At 46.0% G+C, this 21,193-nt stretch overlaps 2 protein-coding genes across 5 annotated transcripts in view; one reads left to right on the forward strand and one right to left on the reverse strand.

The window, feature by feature from the left end:
• The window catches only part of ZFP3 (ZFP3 zinc finger protein), an 87,014-nt gene extending 66,450 nt beyond the window's left edge, over nucleotides 1-20,564 (forward strand). The window contains exons 2-3 of one of the 2 annotated variants that reach the window (XR_015148017.1): nucleotides 5,877-6,027; nucleotides 19,220-20,564. The gene's annotated coding sequence lies outside the window, so the exon portion shown is untranslated. Of the gene's footprint in view, nucleotides 1-5,876; nucleotides 6,028-13,196; nucleotides 16,295-19,219 lie in introns of those variants that run through there. The other variant, XR_015148016.1, reaches the window with a different exon arrangement.
• Nucleotides 1,045-20,015, reverse strand: SCIMP (SLP adaptor and CSK interacting membrane protein). 3 transcript variants are annotated; one of them, XM_086359477.1, is made up of 5 exons: nucleotides 19,880-20,015; nucleotides 9,362-9,485; nucleotides 7,237-7,300; nucleotides 5,662-5,735; nucleotides 1,045-3,473 (listed from the first exon to the last, which is right to left on the reverse strand). In XM_086359477.1, exons 1-5 carry the CDS (start codon nucleotides 19,919-19,921, stop codon nucleotides 3,262-3,264), a joined length of 516 nt encoding a protein of 171 aa, XP_086215603.1. In that variant the 5' UTR covers nucleotides 19,922-20,015; the 3' UTR covers nucleotides 1,045-3,261. The 3 variants fall into 3 exon arrangements, with proteins under 3 accessions (XP_086215603.1, XP_086215604.1, XP_086215602.1); XM_086359478.1 differs by lacking the exon at nucleotides 19,880-20,015 and adding an exon at nucleotides 15,855-15,992; XM_086359476.1 differs by lacking the exon at nucleotides 19,880-20,015 and adding an exon at nucleotides 15,559-15,726.
• Nucleotides 20,565-21,193: the final 629 nt, after the last annotated feature.

Consider the following 21,193-nt stretch of genomic DNA (forward strand, 5'->3'; position numbering starts at 1 on the left):
TGTTATTATCCTCACCTGATGGCAATTCTTTGTCAATTTTTAATTGATCAAAACCCTGTAAGAAAAGAAGGGTGAATGGTAGAATCTGGACATGACACCTTACCCTGATACCTACCAACTCTGAGGTTTTAACTGAAAACCAGCAAATAATGAACAGTGTTATATGCAAAAATGAAGTGATGGTAGATTGCCTATTTAGCAGCTATCCCCTTCATTTTCCTTGATGGCAAAGCCCACTTCAAGCCAGAAAGGCAGAAGATAGGCCTTTCCTATAGCTGGGCATGTGAACCAATCCTGACCAACGAGACATTAGGAAAAGTTGCTGGGAGCTTCTGGGAAAGTTTTTCCTAATTAATGGAAAGTTCTATGGGAGAAAATGCCCCCTTTCCTTCCTAGGTTTATTGTCATAGGATGTGATTGTTAGCTTTCCTTTCATAGGAAAATTCTCTTAGCTTTCCCCGCATGGTGGCAAAATAGCTGCCATGAGGGGAAAGCTAAGAGAATGTAAGAAAAGTCAGCTCATACCTCTGAGTCTTAAATCTGATGCATTCTGGAGTGAGTGCTTATCAAGATGCCTTGGTTTGTGAAGTCATACATTTCTTATTGTTTAAGTTATCTTTCATTGGATAGTCTGTTCCTTGCAGCCTAAAGCATACTAACTGATACACGTGATTTGTAAAATTTGTTGCTAGTAAACCTGAGCATTTCCAGGGAACAATCTTGTCTGTATCACAAAGATCAGACTGTTAACTATTGTAAAGAAAACTAAATTCACTGATTTGGGGCACGGGTAAGCCATCAGTTCTCAAATCAGCTAAGGTGGTAGAACAGGAATTGTTTCCAAATGATAGTTTTCCATGTTTGTAGGGATTTTAACATCATCACTGTTGCTCAGAATGGAAACTGTCTTCTTATTTGTGACTTTATCTATGAGTCAGATATGACACTGGTGGCTGACTTGGGGTTTCCTGTGGGGCTAGAATACACAAAAATGTCCTGTGAAATCTTGATGTACCTAATTATATCATTCAAACTGGAAACAACTTTGTTGGTAGAAAACATGGTTTTATTACAGGTGCCCTGTATAGCATCTCAGCCAAGTTACACAGGCCCAGAGAAAAAGGATTTGTTTTTGTCACACTGGTAGATTTTCCATTAATGATCAATATTCAATAAATATTTATTAAGTGCCTAATATATGTCAGGGTTTCAGCTGGACATTGGGAATATACTGGAATATAGACAGCTTCCACCCCAAAGAGTCCCAAGTTAGGAAGGAGATAAAGAATTAACTAGGCAATTATAATGCAGAGTGAGAAGTGTTTCATTAGGGCCAATTGCAGGGAGCAGTGAGATCCCATGAGGTCACTCATGAGTGTTTGGAGGGAGATGCAGGGACAGGACCCTGAGAAAGATTGACATTGAAGAGATGTTTCAGAAGGAGGTGTTCTTGCAAAGATGGAGACAGGCCAGTCAGGCAGGAGGAGAACCAGGAGATGGTGGCCCAGAAACCAAGGAGGAGTTTACACATGTCTGGTATTTACTTTTTAACTTTTGGTGTAGATGTGGATGGTTTGCGGAAATTTTAAAAGGGAAAGCATGCTTGGAAAACACTTCTATCCTTTAGCCATTTTTTCCCCTATAATTAAAAAATATAATTAATTACTTTATGGCTGCTCTGGGCCTTTGTTGCTTTGTGCAGGCTTCCTCTAGTTGTGGCAATCAGGGGCTGCTCTCTGTTGCGGCGCTTGGGCTTCTCATTGAGGTGGCTTCTCTTGTTGTGGAACACAAGCTCTAGGCATGCGGGCTTCAGTAGTTGTCCTGTGCGGGCTCTAGGGCATGTGGGTTTTTTCTAGGATTTAAGAAATGAGTCCTCTCTGGCTCATGGAATACCAGAATTCCCTAAGGCCATAGTTAGAGAACCACCGGTCTAAAACAAGGAGGTATTACAAGGAGTTGGAAGTTTCTATGGAGTCTAGAAAGAGAGAACCTGGGAGGAAGCACGTGTCCTCACTGGTCCAGCAGTGCTTAAGTGGTTGAGGGGGATGACAGGTACACGTTTTCCATCTCTCAAGGAGGAGCTCAGTCCGGGTGTCACTCCTGGGCCTTTCCACCAGTTCATGCTGCTCGCCCTGCAAGCCTGTTAGCTGGATTTCTCAGGGATTGCTTAGAAGTCAGCATCCTGTGAGTCTGGCTAGACAGTGTCAAGTCTTCAGGCGTCAGCAGATCAACTTGAAGGAATCGATGAGGTTCAGGGTGACTCAGGCCTTGGTGACCCCATTAGGACACTCGTATAACTGGACCGCAGCCCGCTCCCTGGATGTATCATTGGGTGTAGCATAATGAACTGGAGTTTCTGCCTCCCAGTCACTCAGGGATAGGAATCTGGCAGGGAGGATATGATACTGTTTGTCTTGAATGCTACACAAGGGGGAAAGCAGTAATGAAAATATCGGAGGAGTGTATTAAAGACCCCTGAACTTTCATCTTGAATCTGCCACTGACTCGTCCCTTTCTTTCCTGTTCCCTATGATTTTTCCTGGGGAAACCTTTTTTCCTCCAGTACACATGTTGCAAAATCAACACCCCTATGGGTAACGTCCGTCCTGTGGTCTAGAAGGTGACTTCTGTTCTTTGTTGATTGTTACGGTGCAGCCAGGAAGCAGTGAAAAAACTCTGGCTGGAAACTTGGATCTCTGAGGTTAGTTTGGCCGATGTCATAGAGAGGCCCTGGGGCTTGGGATTGTGTAGGTGGGGAGGGTTCACAAGAACAAGAAGCACACCCCCACCCTTGAAGAATCCGCAAGGTGTGATGTGTGACTTGTGTGCAAGAGCGCTTAGCTGTGACTACCACCCACAGCCCCTCAATGTGTGAGGTGGGTGGAGCAGGTAGGGGCTTGTGCAGGGGATGGGAGCCTGGGAGGCTCGTACAATCAAACACCAAGATTTAAGGTCGCTTAGAACCACACAAACAGGGGAAGAATGCCGGGAACTGAGTGGTTTCTCAGGGCGGAGGGAAGTGGGGAGAGCTTTGCAGGGTCCACTGGGCCTCCACATGGAACCTCGCTCAGCAGAAGCCCAAGGCCTGACTCCTCTCCATTCTTAGAGCTGAGCACAGGCAGCTTTCCTCTGGCTGCAGTTATCTGATCACTGATGCTTCTCCATCTGATTCAGAAAGTGTTTATCTTATAGAGTTCCATAATATTACCACTGGCTTTCGGACTTGGGCACTTATTGAACTTCAGCCATTCTTGATTGTTTTTAAAATAAGCTCTGTGAACCGTCTTCTGCTTGCCAAAAGGAAGAAACGTTTGTTTCAAAATGATGATTTTCTGTATTGGCAGGGACATCAACATCATCATAGTCTTCCTCAGGCTCAATATAGCTTGGGACGGTGATTGTCTTCTTATTTCTAATTTTATGTACCGAAGAGTATGCAGCTGGTGTGGGCCGACTTGGGGTTTCCTGTGGGGCTAGAATACACAAAAAGGTATCAGATGCAAAGCTAGCGTATGTTTATGTATTTTTGACCAAGTGGCTCTGCATGATTTTCATGGGTTTCAGTATCCTCCCACGTCTTGGTGGACCAGATCCCCATTTTGCAGAGGAAACTGAGGTCCAGCCATGACACAGTCTCAGACTCACCCTAGTGAATAAGTGGCAAACATCAGTCAGACATCTTGACTCCCTTGTCGCTTTGCCTGACTGCACTGCAGTGGGAGCCACAAGACAGAAGTTCAGACAAGAAACTGACCAGAGCTGGTAGTGAAATGAGTAGTGCTGTACCTACAGGTTCTAATTCTCATAAGGAAGCGATACAAACATTTCCTTTCAGGCATGTCCCTCACAATGACTGAATACGGCATTCCAGAACTATCTATAATTGCTCACATGCATCACCCCTCTGCTAAGAAGGAAGGGGGCAGTGGTGTCTTCAAAAGGTAGAATTAGCAGAAGATGGGCACATAGCACATGGACTAAAGGGGAGGAAAATCTCAGCTCCCCCTCGATGGGGCCTGGAACTGCCACCCCACAATCACATCTTTTCCTAAGAGAACTTGAATAACAACCACCATTTCAGTTCTGCAGTCAGATCCAAACTCATCTTCAGGATTCAGCAGTCACTAGCTGTGTGACCATGAGTAAGTCACTTAACTTCTCTGTGCTTCAGTGTCTTCCTCTGTTAGAGGGACATAATAATGTACCTGCTGCATATAGTTGCTGAGAGGATTAAATGAGACAGTATCTATAAAGTGCCAAGCATGGGACCTGACACAGTGCCTGCTCAACAAATGCTAGCTAATATTACTATTTATCTATTCAATTAAAATATTTCATCCATTATCTACTAAGCTCCAGACACTATTGTTTTTTTTTTTTAATATTTGTATATATTTATTTGGTTGTCCAGGGTCTTTGTTGTGGCATGCAAACTCTTTAGTTGTATGGCACGTGGGGGATCTAGTTCCCCAACCAGGGATCAAACCCAGGCCCCTTGCCCTGGGAGTGTGGAGTCTTACCCATGGATCTCCAGGGAAATCCCTTTAGGCACTGTTCTTAATGGTGGGTAAAGAAGGGTGAACAAGACAAGAAGGATGCTTATTTTCTAGGGTTTGTATTATAATGGAGGAGACAGATAATGGACAGATGAAGGATAATTAGCTTACTTAGGATAATTGTCATAAGCTTCAAAAGGAGAATTGGAAGGATTTCTTTATGTAGGATGGTCAGGAGTGAACTCTCTGAGGTGGTAACATTTGAGCTGATACCAGAAGGGTGAGGTAAAGTCAGCTGTATGTAGAGCTTAAGGAAGACCATCCCAGTCAAGGGAACCAGGCAGAGATTTTCTGATACAAAGTGTGAAAAGCCCAGTGTTCCTTTATATCCATGCTGCAAGCTGGAATTTGAATATGAATTTACACATTGAATATTGGAAGCATTGGTACTTATTTTGTACTCCGCCCCCATCTTAAACTTAATTCATCTTCTTGAAACAGGTTGCTGCCATCTGCAAATTCCAGTATTATAGACTGAAAGTTTGTGTCCCCGCAAAATCCATATGCTGAACCATGTGTGCTAACCACCAGTGCAGTTATATTCAGAGATGGGGTATCCAAATAAGTAATTAAAGTTAAACAAGGTCAGAAGGGCAGGGCCCTGATCCAATAGGATTAGTGCCCTTCTAAGAGACACCAGAGAGCTGTTTCCCCTCCGTGTTTGCACACAGTCATCTGCAAACTAGAAGTATTCTCACCAGAAACCAGATTGGCCTTGCACCTTGATCTTAGACTTTTAGGCTCCAGAACTATGAGAAATTTACTGTCATTTAAGCCACATTGTCTGTGTTACTGTTTTATGGGCAACCCAAGCTGACTGCTTCCCAAGTGGCTCAGTGGTAAAGAATCTGCCTGCTAATGTAGGAGGCACAGGAGAAGTGGGTTCGATTCCTGGGTCAGGAAGATCCCCTGGAGGAGGAAATGGCAATCCATTCCAGTATTCTTGCCTGGAGAATCCCATGGACAGAGGAGCCTAATAGGCTATAGTCTGTGGGGTTGCAAAGAGTTGGACACGACTGAGCAACTGAGCACAAGCTGACTAAGATGCCAAGACAAATTTATTATTTTACTCTGAATGAGACTGTTATCAGCAAATTATACTCACAGGCAACTCCTGGGGAAAGCATATCCCTGGGTGGCAGAGGGGGTAATTGAACTGAGAATTGTTCTGTAACATTCCTGGAAGAGAGAAAGAATAAGAGTCAGTGTTTGGTTTTGATCATGCCTGCTGATTTAAGAGAAAATGTCAAGGGAAATGGACAGAGTTGAACATTCAAATCTTGGTCCCTAAAGACTGAAAGCATCTCCTTTCTTTCCTAGGTCTTGCATCCCATCTGTAACTGACACACTAAAAAAACCACTTCTTTAGCCCAGGGACCATTTGGATTTGAGGGTGTGGAGCAGAAGCACTCTAACTTAGACCCCGGATCTCATCTTTCTGTGTTTACCTGAGCTGGATCAGCAGGGGGAGGTAAGCACCGGGTGTATTTTGATGTGCAAAATGGATGTGCAAAACCTGGGCTTCCCAGGTGGCTCAGTGATAAAAAGAATCTGCCTGCCAATGCAGGAGACATGGGTTTGACCCCTGATCCAGGAACTCAACATACTGTAGAGCAACTAAGCCCGTGTGCCACAACTATTGAGCCTGTGCTCTGGAGCCTGGGGAGCCACCACTGTGGAACCCATATGCTGCAGCTATTAAAGCTCTAGAGCCTGTGCTCTGCAATAAGAGAAGCCACAGCAACGAGAAGCCCTCACACCTCAATGAAGAGTAGCCCCCGCTCACCACAACTAGAGAAAAGCCCTTGAAGCAATGAAGACCCAGCATAGCCAAACAAACAAACAAACAAAAAACAGGTGTACTCCTAATGCTAAACATACACCTACCATGTGACAGCAACATTGGGTATATATCCTGCTGATCAAAAGATATGTTACTAAAATGTTTATGACAGCACTATTCATAACAATGGCAAACTGGATGCTACTCAAATGCCTATAAGTAGCAGAATGGATAAATTCATCATGGTTCAGTTCCACAGTGGAACACTCTATCGTAATGAGAATGAACAGTCTACAATTACACACAATGAATCTCACAAAAAAATGCTGAGCAGAAGAGGTTAAACACTGAATAACACATACTGTATAATACCATGTATAGGAAGTATAAAGACAAGGAAAAATGAGCCTATACTATTTCAGATAGTGATTATCCTTAGGATTTAAAGGCTGAAAGGGTATATATGGGATTGAGGTGCTGGTAATTTTGTTTCTTAATCTGGGTGCAAGCTACCAGGTCTTTTTAGTTTGTGGAAATTCATTGAGTTGTACTCTTACCATATGCATTTTTCTGTATTTATATTATACTTTGGTAAGAAGTTTCAGGGGCTTCCCAGGTGACTCAGTGGTAAAGAATCTGCCAGCCAAGCAGGAGATGTGGGTTGGATCCCTGGGTCAGGAAGATCCCCTGGAGAAGGGAATGGCAACCCACTCCAGTATTCTTGCCTGGAAAAATCCCATGGGCAGCGGAGCCTGGTGGGCTACAGTCCACAGGGTCACAAAGAGTCGGACACGACTAAGTGACTGACCATGCACACACCAGCTCAGTAGTGCAGGCACAAGAATGAAAGTGGACAGGCGGTTCTCAAAATTAAAAAGCAGGATTCCCCGCACTTACTCATACATCGTTTCTTCATCTCTCTGCTTTTGTTTCAAGGACTTGGAAATTTCCCATTTCTTGCCTAAGGAAAAAAATAAGCATATTCATTTAGGAAGAATTGTCCAAAATTGTGATCTTTAGAGTTTAGAAGAGACCAGAGAATGGGCAGGTTCAGGATAGTCAGAAGAAGAACCATCCAGAGAAAACAGACTTAGGGGCACAGAGCTCATAAGTGATAGAGTCAGAATGTCATCCAGATAGTCTGACCTCAGAGTCTGGGACTAATCCAGTGTGGGCTGTGGCTGCTTCCTCATTGCCTGGTACTGTGTCTACCTAGCATATAGCTGTCACTTAGAAATACTAGTTGAGTGAATAGCCAAAAGGATTAATGGGAGGAAATGAGATGAAAAATGGGAATAGCAGTTTGTAAACTGTGATATGCTGGACATGTAAGTTATTATTAATTATAACCTACTTGTTAATAGGAGTGGGTCAAGATAAAAGAGAATAAGTAAAGTTTTTGTTCAAGGTCATATTTTGTCCATATCTAAAAGCAAAATGTTTTGGGACTTCCCTGGTGGTCCAGTGGTTAAGAATCTGCCTTCCAATACAGGGGACGTGGTTCGATCCCTGGTCAGGGAACTAAGATCTCACATGCTTCGAGGCAACTAAACTGGCACACCACAGCTAGCAAAAGCTTGTGCACCGCACCCAAGAGCCTGTGCAACCAAACTAAAACAAATCCAAATTTAAAAAATGAAATATTTTAAAAAGACAAGTGGATAGAGGACTACAGTAGCTAGAATACACTTTCTGTATTTAAAAAACTAATTACCATCAGAGGGTGGAGGGGAAAGGGCTTTGAATGGGGAGCCCAGTGTACCCAAGTTCTGGCTCCAACTCTGCCACCAAGTCCCAGGAGACCTGAACCAAGGATTTGCCTCTCTCTGAACCTTGCTTTTCTTATCTCTACAGAGAGATTGAAAAGAATGACAGAAGCTTTCATTCCTGAGCAGCCCTGACCTTCCAGCACTGGTTCAGCAGGACCCTGAGGCCATATCCAGATGCATCAGGAGGACAGGGCCCTGATTCTGGAGGGATGCCCCCTAGGTGCCCCAGGGCAAGACAGCCATACCTCTCAGAGCATTTACCATCCCCAAGTGTGCTCCAAGCCTAGGTCATTAGCTAAGGGGTAGGATCTTAAGAAAACTCACTATTGAACCAGAATTTCATGTTTTTGGAGATGAATATTAAAGTAGAAACTCACTTGTAGATAGTCTAAATTGACAGTAATCCTCCAGGAACCTGCTTATTTATGTCCAAGTGTGCTAAGAACCTCTGTCCAAGGCACATATAATACTCCCAAATTCAGAGTATGATCTTAGAATAGGCAGTCACGGTGGTCAACCATGAAATGAGTCCATTTTTCATGCCTGAAGACTTTTTTTGTAATACCACACTTCAAAATGTGAAGGTACGCTATGGGGTAAGGTGAGAGATGGAAAACTCAAATTAGGGCTTTTTTTCAGATAGCTCAAAAACAGTCAGTTTTTAAATTTTTTTTTTTTTTTTTGCATCTTGCGTGTCATGTGGGATCTTAGTTCCCTGACCAGGTATCAAACCCATGCTCCCTGCTTTGGAAGCATGGAATCTTAACCATTAGACAGCCAGAGGTGTCTTAAGACATTTTTAAAAACTACTTTGTGGAGAATGATTGCCGTACAAAACGCTGTACATATTTCATGTGCACAAGTCAATGCATTTGGAATCAAGACAGTTTTTGACATTCTATGCACTTGTACTCTCAAGTTCCAGCGGTAAGGTGCTGTGACATTGGAGAGAGACAGCACTGGAGAACAGCATGCCTTGAAACTGATTCTGCTTTTACCCAAACCATGAGGGCCGGAAGAGTTCTTGGAGATTAAGTAACCTCCCTCCCTTCACTGTGCAGAGAGGGAAATTGAGGCCCAGAGACACATATTAGTAGCAGAGCTAGGAATCGACCCAGAGTGCATGATGCTAAATCCAGAGTTCAGCCCATGGAAGCCCAGAACTAATCTTTTTGCCCTAAAGAAGCCCCAGTGCCCCAACAACCACCACTTCCCTCCCCTCCCTCCACCTGCCCAAGGGGGAGGGTCATTACCTGGTCTAAACAGACACCTACAGACACAGAACAGGATGGTGCCCAGGCTCACAGAGGTAAAGATGATGGCCACAGCCAAGATGATCCAGAAATGGTCCTTCCACCAATCCATGGCATTGAGATCCTGAGAAGAATGGAGGGAGAGGATAAGACATGAGTGAAGGGCTTCTTGGGAGGTGGAGACAGTTATCTACCATGTTGTGCGGCAGCATCTGCTTAGGGACCAGGCAGGCGTTTGCTCACAATCAAACACTGCTGATTTGCAGCTGGGAGACCTCAGGCAAGTGATTAACTTTCTCCAAGCCTCAGTGTCCTCACCTGCCATATGCCAGTGATGCTGTCTACTACCTTACAGGGAATTTACGAATATTAGAGGTAAGACATGTACTTACCAGTTACTCTAGAAACTGTACACATAATCACTGCTTTTCTTTACACTGTCAAACATGCAGCAGGAAGGGGAAATGCCATTTAAAGCAATAACTGACAGCAGTTGTTTTTATATCAAAGGGACAACTAGACTAAATTCATAACAGGGCAGATAGAATTTTGAGGGCTTTTTTTGGGGTGTGGGGGAGTGCTTCCCTGGTGGCTTAGATATAAAGAATCTGCCTATAATGTAGACCTGGGTTCAATTCCTGGGTTGGGACGGTCCTCTGGAGAAGGGACTGGCAACCCACTCCAGTATTCTTGCCTGGAGAACTCCATAGATAGAGGAGCCTGGCAGGCTATAGACCATGGGGTTGCAAAGAGTTGGATACAACTAAGCGACTAACATTTTCACTTGTTTTTTGAGGTGGAGGTTAGAAAAATACCTTGATGGATCTCTTGAGTGAGGCATGATCAGAGGGAGAAGGATGCAAAGCAAACTGAATTAGTCTGCATGAGAAAAGGTTCATTTCCATTATAGGTTATTACAAGATATTGAATATAGTTCTCTGTGCTATACAGTAAATCCTTTATATATATATATATATGTACAGTAAATACTTCATATATAGTAGAGTGTATCTGTTAATCCGATGCTCCTAGTTTATCCCTCTCCTCCTTCCCCTTTGGTAGTTATAAGTTTGTTTTCTAGTTCTGTGAGTTTGTGTCTGTTTCGTAAACAAGTTCATTTGTATTATTTTTAAAAATCCCACATCTAAGTGATGTCATACAGTATTTGTCTTTCTGTGTCTGACTTATGTCACTTAGTGTGTCTCTAAGTCCATCTGTGTTGCTGTAAGTGGTAATATTTCCTTCTTTATGGTCGAGTAATATTCCATTGTATGTGTGTGTGTGAATATATATGTATACTCCACATTTTCTTCATCCATCTGTTGATGGCCACTCAGTCTCTCTTCTCTTAGTTAAATGTCTCCTAGTTCTTAGTCTAATTTTCCCCTCATATATTCTATCTCTTTGACTTTTTCTTTACTCCTGACGGATTTCTCCGAGGAGACACATAAACATACTCTTTACAGCTATAGAAACACACACCAGGCAGAGTTAAAAGCTGTTGCATCTGAAGAGCATAACTGGGTGTGGGGAGGGAAGCAAGAGGCCTGGCAACTTGCTGTTCTCTGTAAACCCTCCAAATTCTTTGCTTTTTTATCTTTTTTAACTTATGCGTTTACTTTTATAACACTGATAAGAGTCAATCAACCATTTAGTGTAGCTTCCCTTTGTTCAGATTTCAAGTTCAGAGAAATTTTATTCTCATCAGATTCTTGGGAAAGAAAGAGGAAATAGGATGATGCCAGAAAGTGAAACTATGGGTCACTTTTCAGAACAATGCAAAGTGGTAAATATTCTGCAGTCCTGTTCACACAAATTGAATGGCTTTGATTTCCCATCAGATGTTTTGAGCGTGTTTAGTGCACCAAGAGCTTTCTCATCACTCACCTTATTTCACCCTCACCACCACACCCTTTTCTAAACAGGGCCTGAGACAGAGGTGTAGTGACTTCCCCCAGGTCACCCAGGAAGGAGGGAGGGCGGAACGCTTCCTCTCTGTGTCTCAGAGCCTTCCAGTGTCAGGATGCCTCTGAATCATCAAGGAGAGGTCAGATGGAGGTCAGGATATCTCACTTTACTTCAAAAGGAACATCGCTGTGGTAGTCATATGGTGTTGTGGGGGCCCAAGGCATTCCCCAGAATGAATGATCGGGGCTTGAGAATGAAAGTCCCAAGTTCCCCATAACCTAAGATCAGAGAAATAGCTCTTCCCCCATGAACTGCCGACAGGTGCCTTTACAACAGAACCAAGACGAGCGGGTCTTTTTGGGAGCATGCAGCTGAGGAAGGGGGCTATTAATAACCACATCCCAGTGGTCCCCCCACCCCAAGAGAGGGGACAGGAGCCCTGGGGAGAGATGGCAGGGAGTACAGCTGGTGGGCAGTGTGTCACGGCTGTATAGTCCAGTTCAGGCTCTGGAAAGTATGGAAACTGAATCCCACTTGTGTTGTCAGGCCTGGAGTAGATAAGGTCGTGGGGTGCAGGCTTCCTGAGAGCTACTGAAACATCACGCAAAGAGGTGTTTACATGAGAGGAGGCTGGCAGCCAGCCCAAAGGTGCAGCTGAGTCTCTCAAGGGACCCCAAGGGACTCAAGGGCCAAGGGTGAGTCTCCACCCAACACCACAGACTCGATCAGCAGCAGTGACCCAGCGAGAGGAGACTTCCTGTGGAAAACTGTCTGTCCCTGTCTTTCCTCCTCAATCCGATACTGGGGGGAAGGCGGGGGTAAGGGCAGGGAAAGGTGCTTAGGGAGCTGAGGCAGACTTCACCCCTCACCTTGCTCTGTACTCCCCTCACTGGGCAAAGCAGGGAGCTTTGGGTCAAAGATGAGACGGAAGTTTTTAAATGAGTGTGACTAAATTTTTAAAACTGAAATGAATCTGCTTAGTAATCAAAAGTAATAAAAGTTTTGGAGTTGGACCGAAATGTCACTGGGGGAGGCCTCTCCTTGCTGGAACAAGGCAGGAACCCAGGCAGTAGGGTAGTTAGAAAAAAACTGCATCTGTTCACTGTGGCCGCTCCAACAAATCACCACGGATGTCATGTCTAAAAACAGCACAGAAGTTTTATCCAGCCAAATTGCTGGGTAACACAACAGCCAGCACGTTGCCATTGGGCAGGGTTGGCCCCTTCCGAAGTCCCCACTGGAGAAGCCACTTCCTTGCTCCTTTCAGCTTCTGGAGGTTGCTTGTGTTCCTTGGCTCACAGCCCCCTCCTCCATCTCCTTGCATCTCTCTGACAGTCCTTCCCCAGTCACGTCTCACCTCCTCTTGTGCCTCCCTCTCCCACTTATAAGGACTCTTGTGATAACAATGGGCTTCCTTGGTGGCACAGCTGGAAAGAACCTGCCTGCCAATCCGGGAGACGTGGGTTTGATCCCAGGGTCAGGAAGATCCCCTGGAGGAGGAAATGGCAACTCGCTCCAGGATTCTTGCCTGGAAAATCCCATGGACAGAGGAGCCTGCCGGGTTACAGCCTGAGGGGTCACAAAGAGGTGGACATGATTGAGCACGCGTGCACACACGCATGCTGTGGTTACACTGGGCTCACCCGGATAATCCAGGTTCATCACTGCGTCTCCAGGTCAGCTGATTTGCAACCTCAGTTCTGCTTGTGACCACAGTTCCTCCTTGCCTTGTAGTCTGACATAACCACAGGTTCCAGGGGTTGGGATGTGGACATCTTGGGGTGGGTGAGACCACCACACAAACCACCTCATGCTGATACTGTAGGAAGATGAGACTCTAGTGAAAGTGGTCTCATGGATTTATACATTATAAAATTTATTTTTATTGTTTTTTTTTTCCTTCTATTGATGTCTCCGGAATGAAAAGGGAAAAAGTCAGCAATGATCCTGCCATCTCTGACCAGAAGTCCACCACAGAGTGCTCGATGTTGCTGGCTCGGGGAAGAAGCAGCGAAGACCCACCCCGAGGCTTGGGACAGACGTGGGTCTCTGTGTCTGGGAGGGGACTGCCACATGGGAGGGGACATTTTTGTTTTCAAGAGTCTGAGCTCATTGGAAGTTTCTCAAGGCTGGACTTGGACTCAGAAATAAGAGAGAGCCCCGTGAGCCAGAGTAGGGGCTCATAGTGCAGTATGGACCAGAGGAGGGAAGGATTCAGTGTGGCCCCAAAGCTGATCCAAAGCTGAGCCATAGGTCAGCAGGTCCTGGGCCTGGGAAGGGTGAGGTGCTGAGTCTACAGATACAGGTTAGGGGTCCTGGCTGCCGGGAGGAGGGCAGGGCCTGACCTCAGTTCCCGTCAACTGGGGGAGCATTTGGTGGACACCACGAATGGAAGAAAGAAGAGTCAGAAGAACAAGGGAGCTGCCTTTAGCCATTAGCTATTGAGGACCTTGGTGTGTCAGACCCCAGGGCAAGAACTTGAGGAAGAGTGGAAATTCCCAACCTGAGGCCTGGCCATTGGGACTTTGTTTTAGTAAAGTTCTCCAGATGATTCTAGGTGGAGGCCAGTGTTGAGAACCAGTGACATACATGTTATCACTTAATCCTTATACTGGTGTTGGGAGGAGTTATTATTACCCCCATTGTATAAAAAAAAGATAAAAAGAGAGAACTCATAGGGTTTAGGCAATTTGTTAAAGGCAGCATGTCTAGTAGCTCACTAGTCTAAGATTGCAGCACAGCCTGGTCTGATGCCAAAGTTCATGCTGTTTTTACTCTGTCAGATTTACACCAAGTTGATAAATACTTCTTTTCATAACAGAACTGAAAGCAGAACCATCGGTCAAGAAATTCCAATATTGGCAAGACCTCTACCTTGAGTTGTGACTTGTTCCAAATAATAAGAACCTCAATATGAAAATGCATCTTAGAAAAGGAACATACATATATGCTACCTTAGCATGAGTTCAACCACACTGTACGGCAGGTCATAATTATAGCCCCATTTTAGAGAAAAGAGAATAGAAGTTTAGATGAGCTCAATGAACTTGCCCAAGGTCATAAGTGGAAAAAATCAGAAGCTAAGCCCAGGACTCTTACTTGTGACCACTAAGCCAGAGCTTTGGGAAATGTACTAAAATGCAGATAGATACCACAGTCTGTGTCCCAACTCTACTCCCAATTCTGATTTGTAACTCTGGTGTGGGACTCAGCATTGTTAACACACGCTCCAGTGGGTTCTCAGGCCTTGGGGAGAACACTACATCCAGCCAGCTTGTAGAGCCCCGAGCTGCAGAGGTGAGGAGGCTGAAGGCTTGTTCCTCGCAACATTCACAGGCAGTAGAAGCAGCAAAGTAGACTGAAGGCACTAAAACAAACGCCTTAAACCCAAAGACTTCTCCTGTTTGCTCGTCACATGGCTGATGGAACTCCATCGTCAACAAGTCACTCTCTCTCCCTACTTCCCCTACTTTTATACCCATTTGCCTGACACTGAGGAAGAGGAACTGATTTTTACTAGGGTGTGAATGGCTTCATGGAGCCTCAGGATTCCTTCCCCAGGGCGTTGGCAGGAGCAGGAGTATCCTAGAATCTTATCCAAAGTCCTTAGAGGATAGTCATAACCAAACATGGCCTCGGAGTGAAGTTCCTGCAGGGCTAAGGCGACCTGGGAAGACCTGCTGTCTGCCCATCGTCCTCCCTGCTTGTCCTCCCCTCCCAGCTTCACAGACACTCCTCACCCCAGAGCTCAGTGTCCTGCACTCTATCGAGCCACTTCTTCTCAATCACCCTGTCCTCAGACAGACTTTGCATCTCAGTCACTCCTCTGATAACGGCTTAAAGAGGGCGCTAGTCAGCTTGATGAAAGCCCAGAAGGCAAGGGAAGCCTGAATTTCAAGAAGGGGGAAAAGTGAGATGAGGAAAGATTGTTTAAAATACAGGGAGTCAGTGTGTTTATAAACTGTGAAGTGTCAGGAAAAAGGACAAAATGAAATGCAGGCAGAGAAAAGAGAGCAAAAGCTACCTTCATGGGCTCAGATGGAAGAATCAGCTTTTAAAAGGGAACAAGGATGGAAGGAGGGCTGTGCTGTTCAGCAGAACCAGACTGGGATGAGAGGGCAGGAAGCTGGCCAGAAAGCTCCTGTTCTGAGTTAGGAAGAGTCGACAGGCGAGGTTCTGGGGGCGGCAGGGTGAGAGGCAGACAGCCCTGCTTCCCACTCCGCAACAGGCTATGATCAATATTCAAAATGCATTTTTTTTTTCCTCCAACTGAGCCTGCATACACTTACTGTGACAGCTGTCTGATGGTTTGTTTGCTGTTCATCATCTCCCACACTGGCTGTAAGCTCTTGGAGAGCAAGAATCTTGCTGCTCCCTCTACCACTCTTTCTAGTTCCTAGACCGTCACCTGGAATGCAGTGGGAGTGCCATACGCATCTGTGAATAAATGACTGCATGACTGACGGCCCCACCTCCTTCCCTCTTCCCTTGTTGTGGGCAGGCTTCTCCGCTAATGATGCAGTAGGCAGTTTGGATCCAGGGTCTGAAATTCAAGTGCTGGCATTCTAGTTCTAAAGCACCTCACCTGGACACGAGAGCTTGGGCAGGCTCCCTGATCTCCCCCTGCCTTTGGTCGTGGGCTTCAAGCGGCTGGCTGGGAAGCAGAAGCCAGGCAGAGAGGTGTGAAGGGTGGAGTGGCAGCTTCTCTCTCTTGATTGCTCTGTCCTCCGTAGCCTAAGGCACTCAGTTCTGAGTAGGCTCAGGGTGGGAGAGCCACTAAAAGCAACTACCAACCCAGCTCTGACTCTCACTTCCCCAAAAGGCGTTTCCGGGGAGTCAGTGGCAGAAAACACATTCACTCTCCATCACCAGGAATTCTGGAGACTGTGGCTTTGTTCAAGAATTTGCTTTTTTTTTTTTTTTAACCAAATTCCTCAGAGTAAGATGTGCAATTTACAATGTGACAGCTACACATATATTCACATAAATAAAACGTTTCACAAAGTGTCTTCAGGTGCACTCCAATTGGCAGTTTCTCATCTATTCTAGCCTATTTCATGAGAAGAAGTCCTGAGTGTCAGCCTCTCAGTTTATTTCAAAGTGTATTAATGGTAATGCCCTGTGTATTGAAAGACTTGAGTTTTTCTCATGAAAAATAAGCAACCTGAAATAGCCATGAGTCCCAAGAGGTGTGGGTGGAATGCGTGTGTTGGTGGTGAATTAGAGTTTCAGAAAGTTAGTCAGAAAAAGGCTTTGTCGGAAGAAGTGGACTTGCAAATAGCTTAGCAGGAAGTTGGGGAGATGTGAATATGAGTCCAGTTCCTTACTCTCTGCCTTTATGGACACAAATCCCTCTACCAGAGGCCTGCCCTGTCCAAGACAGCAGCCACTGGCCCCGTGAGGCCCTTCCACTGAGCACTGGCTAGATGGCTAGTTGAGTATGTGCTGCAAGTTCGAAATACACGCTGGATTTCAAAGACTTGGTACAGAAAGAACATGATAGATCTCATTAACAAATGTTTATCTCAGTTACATGTTGAAATGATAGTATTTTGGATAGAGTGGGCTAAGTAAAACGTATTAATAAAATTAATTACAGCTTCCCACCCCTGTTTAATTTACTCCCACCCAAATTGTAACACTGTTTCAGCCTTGGGTTGGTGCAGTATGGAGCAGAGGCTCACCCACAGGGGCTCAGAGCAGGACTGGCCTCCTGTGGAACCCACAGAAATCTGAGGGACAGCTCTGCACTTTGCAGGGCATGGAATGAGGGTCCAAGCTGCTCTCCGCCTGGATCTCAAGTGTCTGGGAGACTCCAGATAATACTGAGGCAACACCTGCCAGTCAGCATGGGCTGTGCTTGCCCGAATTCATCTCTAGTTCCCAGACGGTCACTGCTCAGGCTTAGTGAGGCCAAGTTCCCATTCGACCCTGCCCTGCTGTTGTCAGCCCCAGAAATGGCTGTCTGGATAGTTGATGGCCACCTAAAACCAAGTGTGGGATTTCCCTGGATAGAGGTCCAGAGGTTAAGACTCCATGCTTCCAAAGCAGGGGGCATGGGTTCGACCCCTGGTCAGGGAACTAAGATCCCATATGATGTAATGGTGCAGCCAAAATAAATTAAAAAAGTAAAACTCAAGCATGCCTGGGGTAGGGTGGGAGCAGAGTATTAAAAGGAATTGTTTCTCTTCTCCCTCTCTCTGTCCTTCCACTTCTGTGAAAGGTTAAATATAAGTCCTAGAGAGCTAAAGAGAAGAAATCAAGCCAAACATATCCTTTTTCCCACATGCTCCCCTCAGTGTTACAGCTTATCACACCAGCTCTCAGATTAACCTTGTCTGATTTATTTCATTAGAGGGCTTGACTCTGTTCGTATACACTCACCCATCATAGTTTATCGCCCCTGTTGCCACAGTTAGGAACTACATCTACTTGCTAGCAAAAATGAAAGATAACCATAAAATCCTATCATGGCGAAGTTGTGGTGAAACGGACCCTCCCACAGGGCCAGTGATAGGACACATTAATTTTAAATACAATTTTGGAGAGAAAATAGTACATTTAAAAAACGATCACACCATTTAATTCTATAATATCATTTCTAGAAATATAGCCTGAGAAATAATCTGAACAAAGTAAAACCCTAAGAGGACAATCGTGTAGAGGTGAACCTTCGTAGAGATGAACAGGGAGCTGCCCAGCAGCCAAATGGGGGTCTCTTGGGGAAGAAAATTACAGAAGGGCCACTTGATAGGACGTGTGTGTTAGTCAGTCGTGTCCAGCCCTTTGTGACCCCATGGACTGGGGCCTGCTAGGCTTCTCTGTCCATGGCATTTTCCAGGCAAGAAGACTGGAGACTTGATAGGATAGGATGCAGTAATCTAGGAGTCATTAGGAAGAAAGCATCATCAACTATTGAGAAACCACATGAAAGGAACAGAATGCTGACTTATATCTAGACTATCGCCACATCTTATAACATTACTTGAAGATGTGCCAGGAGAATGGCTGGGAGAAAGCACAGAAAGGTGGATTTAGATTGTTCGGTGCGTGAGAGTAGGGTCCTTCTTTCTTTCCCTCCCACCCAGCCTTGCTGTGAGGCATAAAGCAAACACGTTTTCAAAAATTTAGGCATCATGTTTTACAAGAGCTTCTGCTCCCTGCTCTCAAACAGGTCAATTTTCTAGTATCTTCGAGATGTTTGGGATGATGGGTTAGCAGAGCCCTCCAGAGCTGCAGGTCATTCAGGATTCTTAGTGAGTTTATTCCAGGATTTCTACAACCCAGCAGTCCTTCCTTGGGTCCAACCAAGTTTCTACTTGCCTTTGCATGTAAGTGTTAGTCACTCAGTCACGTCTTACTCTTCGGGACCCCATGGATTGTAGCCCGCCAAGCTCCTCTGTCCATGGAATTCTCCAGGTAAGAATACTGGAGTGGATTGCCATTCCCTTCTCCAGGGGATCTTTCTGACCCAGGGATCAAACACAGGTTGCATGCATTGCAGGCAGATTCTTTATCGTCTTAGCCACCAGGGAAGCCCCTTGCTGTTGCTTACTTTCCCCTGTTTGTTTGGCTCTGAGAATGTGAGGGAAACTTGAACCTGTCACCCAGGAGCTCTCTGGCAGGAATGCCAGCCTCATGTTGAGTAGATGGAAGAGAATCAGGGATGCTGGTGCCCTGAAGACAGCAGTGACATCTGTATTTCTATGTCTAGAATGTACTTATATCAAAATAAAACATAGGTAACTTTCCAAAACAGCTACGCCTAAGAAAAAATGACTGGAAGGCAAGACAGCAGCACCCTCTTTACCGTGATTGTTGTGAGGTGGTGGGATCAAGGGTCATTGTTTCCGCTATTGCTTTGCAGTTTTCTAATTTTCAGAAAGAGAAAAAGAAAGAGATGCTAAAAAAAAATACTCAAAAGAAGCTCCCAGCCCTTGTCTTCTGCAGGCTCAACAATCCCCACTTCTGATGCCTCCTTAGAGATCCACACATGCAGAGGGACCAGGAGAGGGAGTGACATGAAGGACAACTGATGCATGAGAAGGTGGAAGTTAAAAGGACAAAGCCGAACCCAGGCCCCCACCGCAGTAATTTTTTCCAGACGGCGAGAGTAGATGGCTCAATGGAGGTCTTGACCCCGAGGCCTCTGCAAGAGAGGTCCCTGAATGCTAGAGACACAGTGACAAAGACACCCGGGCTGTTGGTGCTCATCCCAGGGCTTCAGGGGGAGCCCCAAGTTCACAGAGTTAGTGCCTCGATCCCCACCCTCTCTCCAGCACGGACCCACTGAGGGTCCTCGCGTGAGTCAGGTACCCAAACTCACCATCAGAATCCAGAGAATGATTACAACCTGCTCACAGTACACACGTCTCACTCCCAGGCACAACATCATTCCAGCCTGAGGAGCAGGCCTCTTCATGACCCCACCTTACACACGAGGAGGCCCCAGGAGCTGGAGATGACCTTGAGGTCATCCAGCCAGCCACCAGCAGGGTGGTTTCCAGGCCAGTTTTTCTCCAGCCCCACCCAGTGGTCCCCAGGCCCCAGGCTACAATCCCCTGGCCCAGCCCTGGCGGTCCCCTGCCTTGACTGGGCCCAGGTGCTTACCTGAGTTGCAGGAGGTCCAGATGTGAGCGGCTGAGGGGCCATCAGTGCTCTGAAGGCCGTGGCTCAGCACAGCTGGGGAGAGGCAGTCTCTTGCCCACAGGCCTTCCACCCAGCCCGAGCTGTGGGTGCCAGCCTGACCACACTTCCCCTTTATGCTCAGCCCACCAGGGAGAGGCCCCAGACACCATCACCAGGCAGCCAATTCCTCTTCTAGGAGCCAGATTCTTCTTTCTGCTCCTGTGCTCCTGCAAGGCCCACCAGTGGACTATCCTGTGGTGGAGAGGTCGGGCCCCAGGGTTGGGGGGCTTTCCCACAGACGAGCCTACCCTGAGCACCCTGGAACTCCAGAAAAGCTAAGGGAACCTGACAACCCCCCAGACCCAGAAACAGACTGGGTAAGAAACCAGTTCACATGTATTAATATAAGGGCTGTCCTCCAAGGAAGACAGCTCTCATAAGCCCACGGCGGACCCTGGCACTCTGACCCAGCTTTTGCTCCTGTTTCTGAAGGTGTGTGACACACTGCATCAAGAAGTGGGTCCAACTGACCACTGGACTGAATCGTCTTTCCCACAACACCACTGCCTCCGAAATGGGGGCTGTGGGTGGGGAAGTCAACCAACTATTCTGTGGAACTGACTGTTCTGACTGAGTGGTCACGTCAGTAAAAATAGCCAAACTGGTATGCATTGTGTCTGCCTGGGGTGAAAATGTTCTGATTACTTTCAACCATAATGACAATACCCTGGGATATCTGGTAAACATTTAACAACAGGCTCTCGGGAGACAAAAAGATTCCTGAAATTTGTAGTGTTTGCTTATTTCCATGACATAAGTATCTTCACCACGGCCAATTTGAAGTAACTGACAGGAGTCACGGGACTTGGCACTGGGAGGGGCCAGTTTTTCTCCAGCCCCACCCAGGGGTCACACAATTGTCAGCTCACCATAGAACTGATAAATCCCACTGTGGAGTATCCCAAAGTAGGTGGCCAATACTTTGGCCACCTCATGCAAAGAACTGACTCATTGGAAAAGACCCTGATGCTGGGAAAGATCGAAGGCGGGAGGAGAAAGGGATGACAGAGGATGAGATAGCTGAATGATATCACTGACTCAATGGACATGAGTTTGAGTCAACTCCAGGAGTTGGTGATGGACAGGGAGGCCTAGCGTGGTGCAGTCCATGGGGTCGCAAAGAGTTGGACACGAATGAGTGACTAAACTGAACTGAGGGAGTATTCCCCTTCTGGGAATCAGGATCCAAAATCGGTACTCTTATCTCACCTTATCTTCACTTATTTGGAAGATTAT

The sequence above is a fragment of the Bos grunniens genome, chromosome 19, assembly GCF_055505025.1.
Source record: "Bos grunniens cultivar Pamir isolate PY7600 chromosome 19, Bosgru_T2T1.0, whole genome shotgun sequence".
Taxonomy (NCBI): Eukaryota; Metazoa; Chordata; class Mammalia; order Artiodactyla; family Bovidae; genus Bos; species Bos grunniens.

Coding starts and splice junctions, on each gene's coding strand:
- SCIMP (XM_086359476.1), bottom strand. CDS start 15,726: ATGCAGTCATTTATTCACAGATGCGTATGGCACTCCCACTGCATTCCA. Junction 9,486..15,558: donor ACCATCAGACAGCTGTCACA/GTAAGTGTATGC, acceptor CATTCTTCTCAG/GATCTCAATGCCATGGATTG. Junction 7,301..9,361: donor TAGGTGTCTGTTTAGACCAG/GTAATGACCCTC, acceptor TTTTTTCCTTAG/GCAAGAAATGGGAAATTTCC.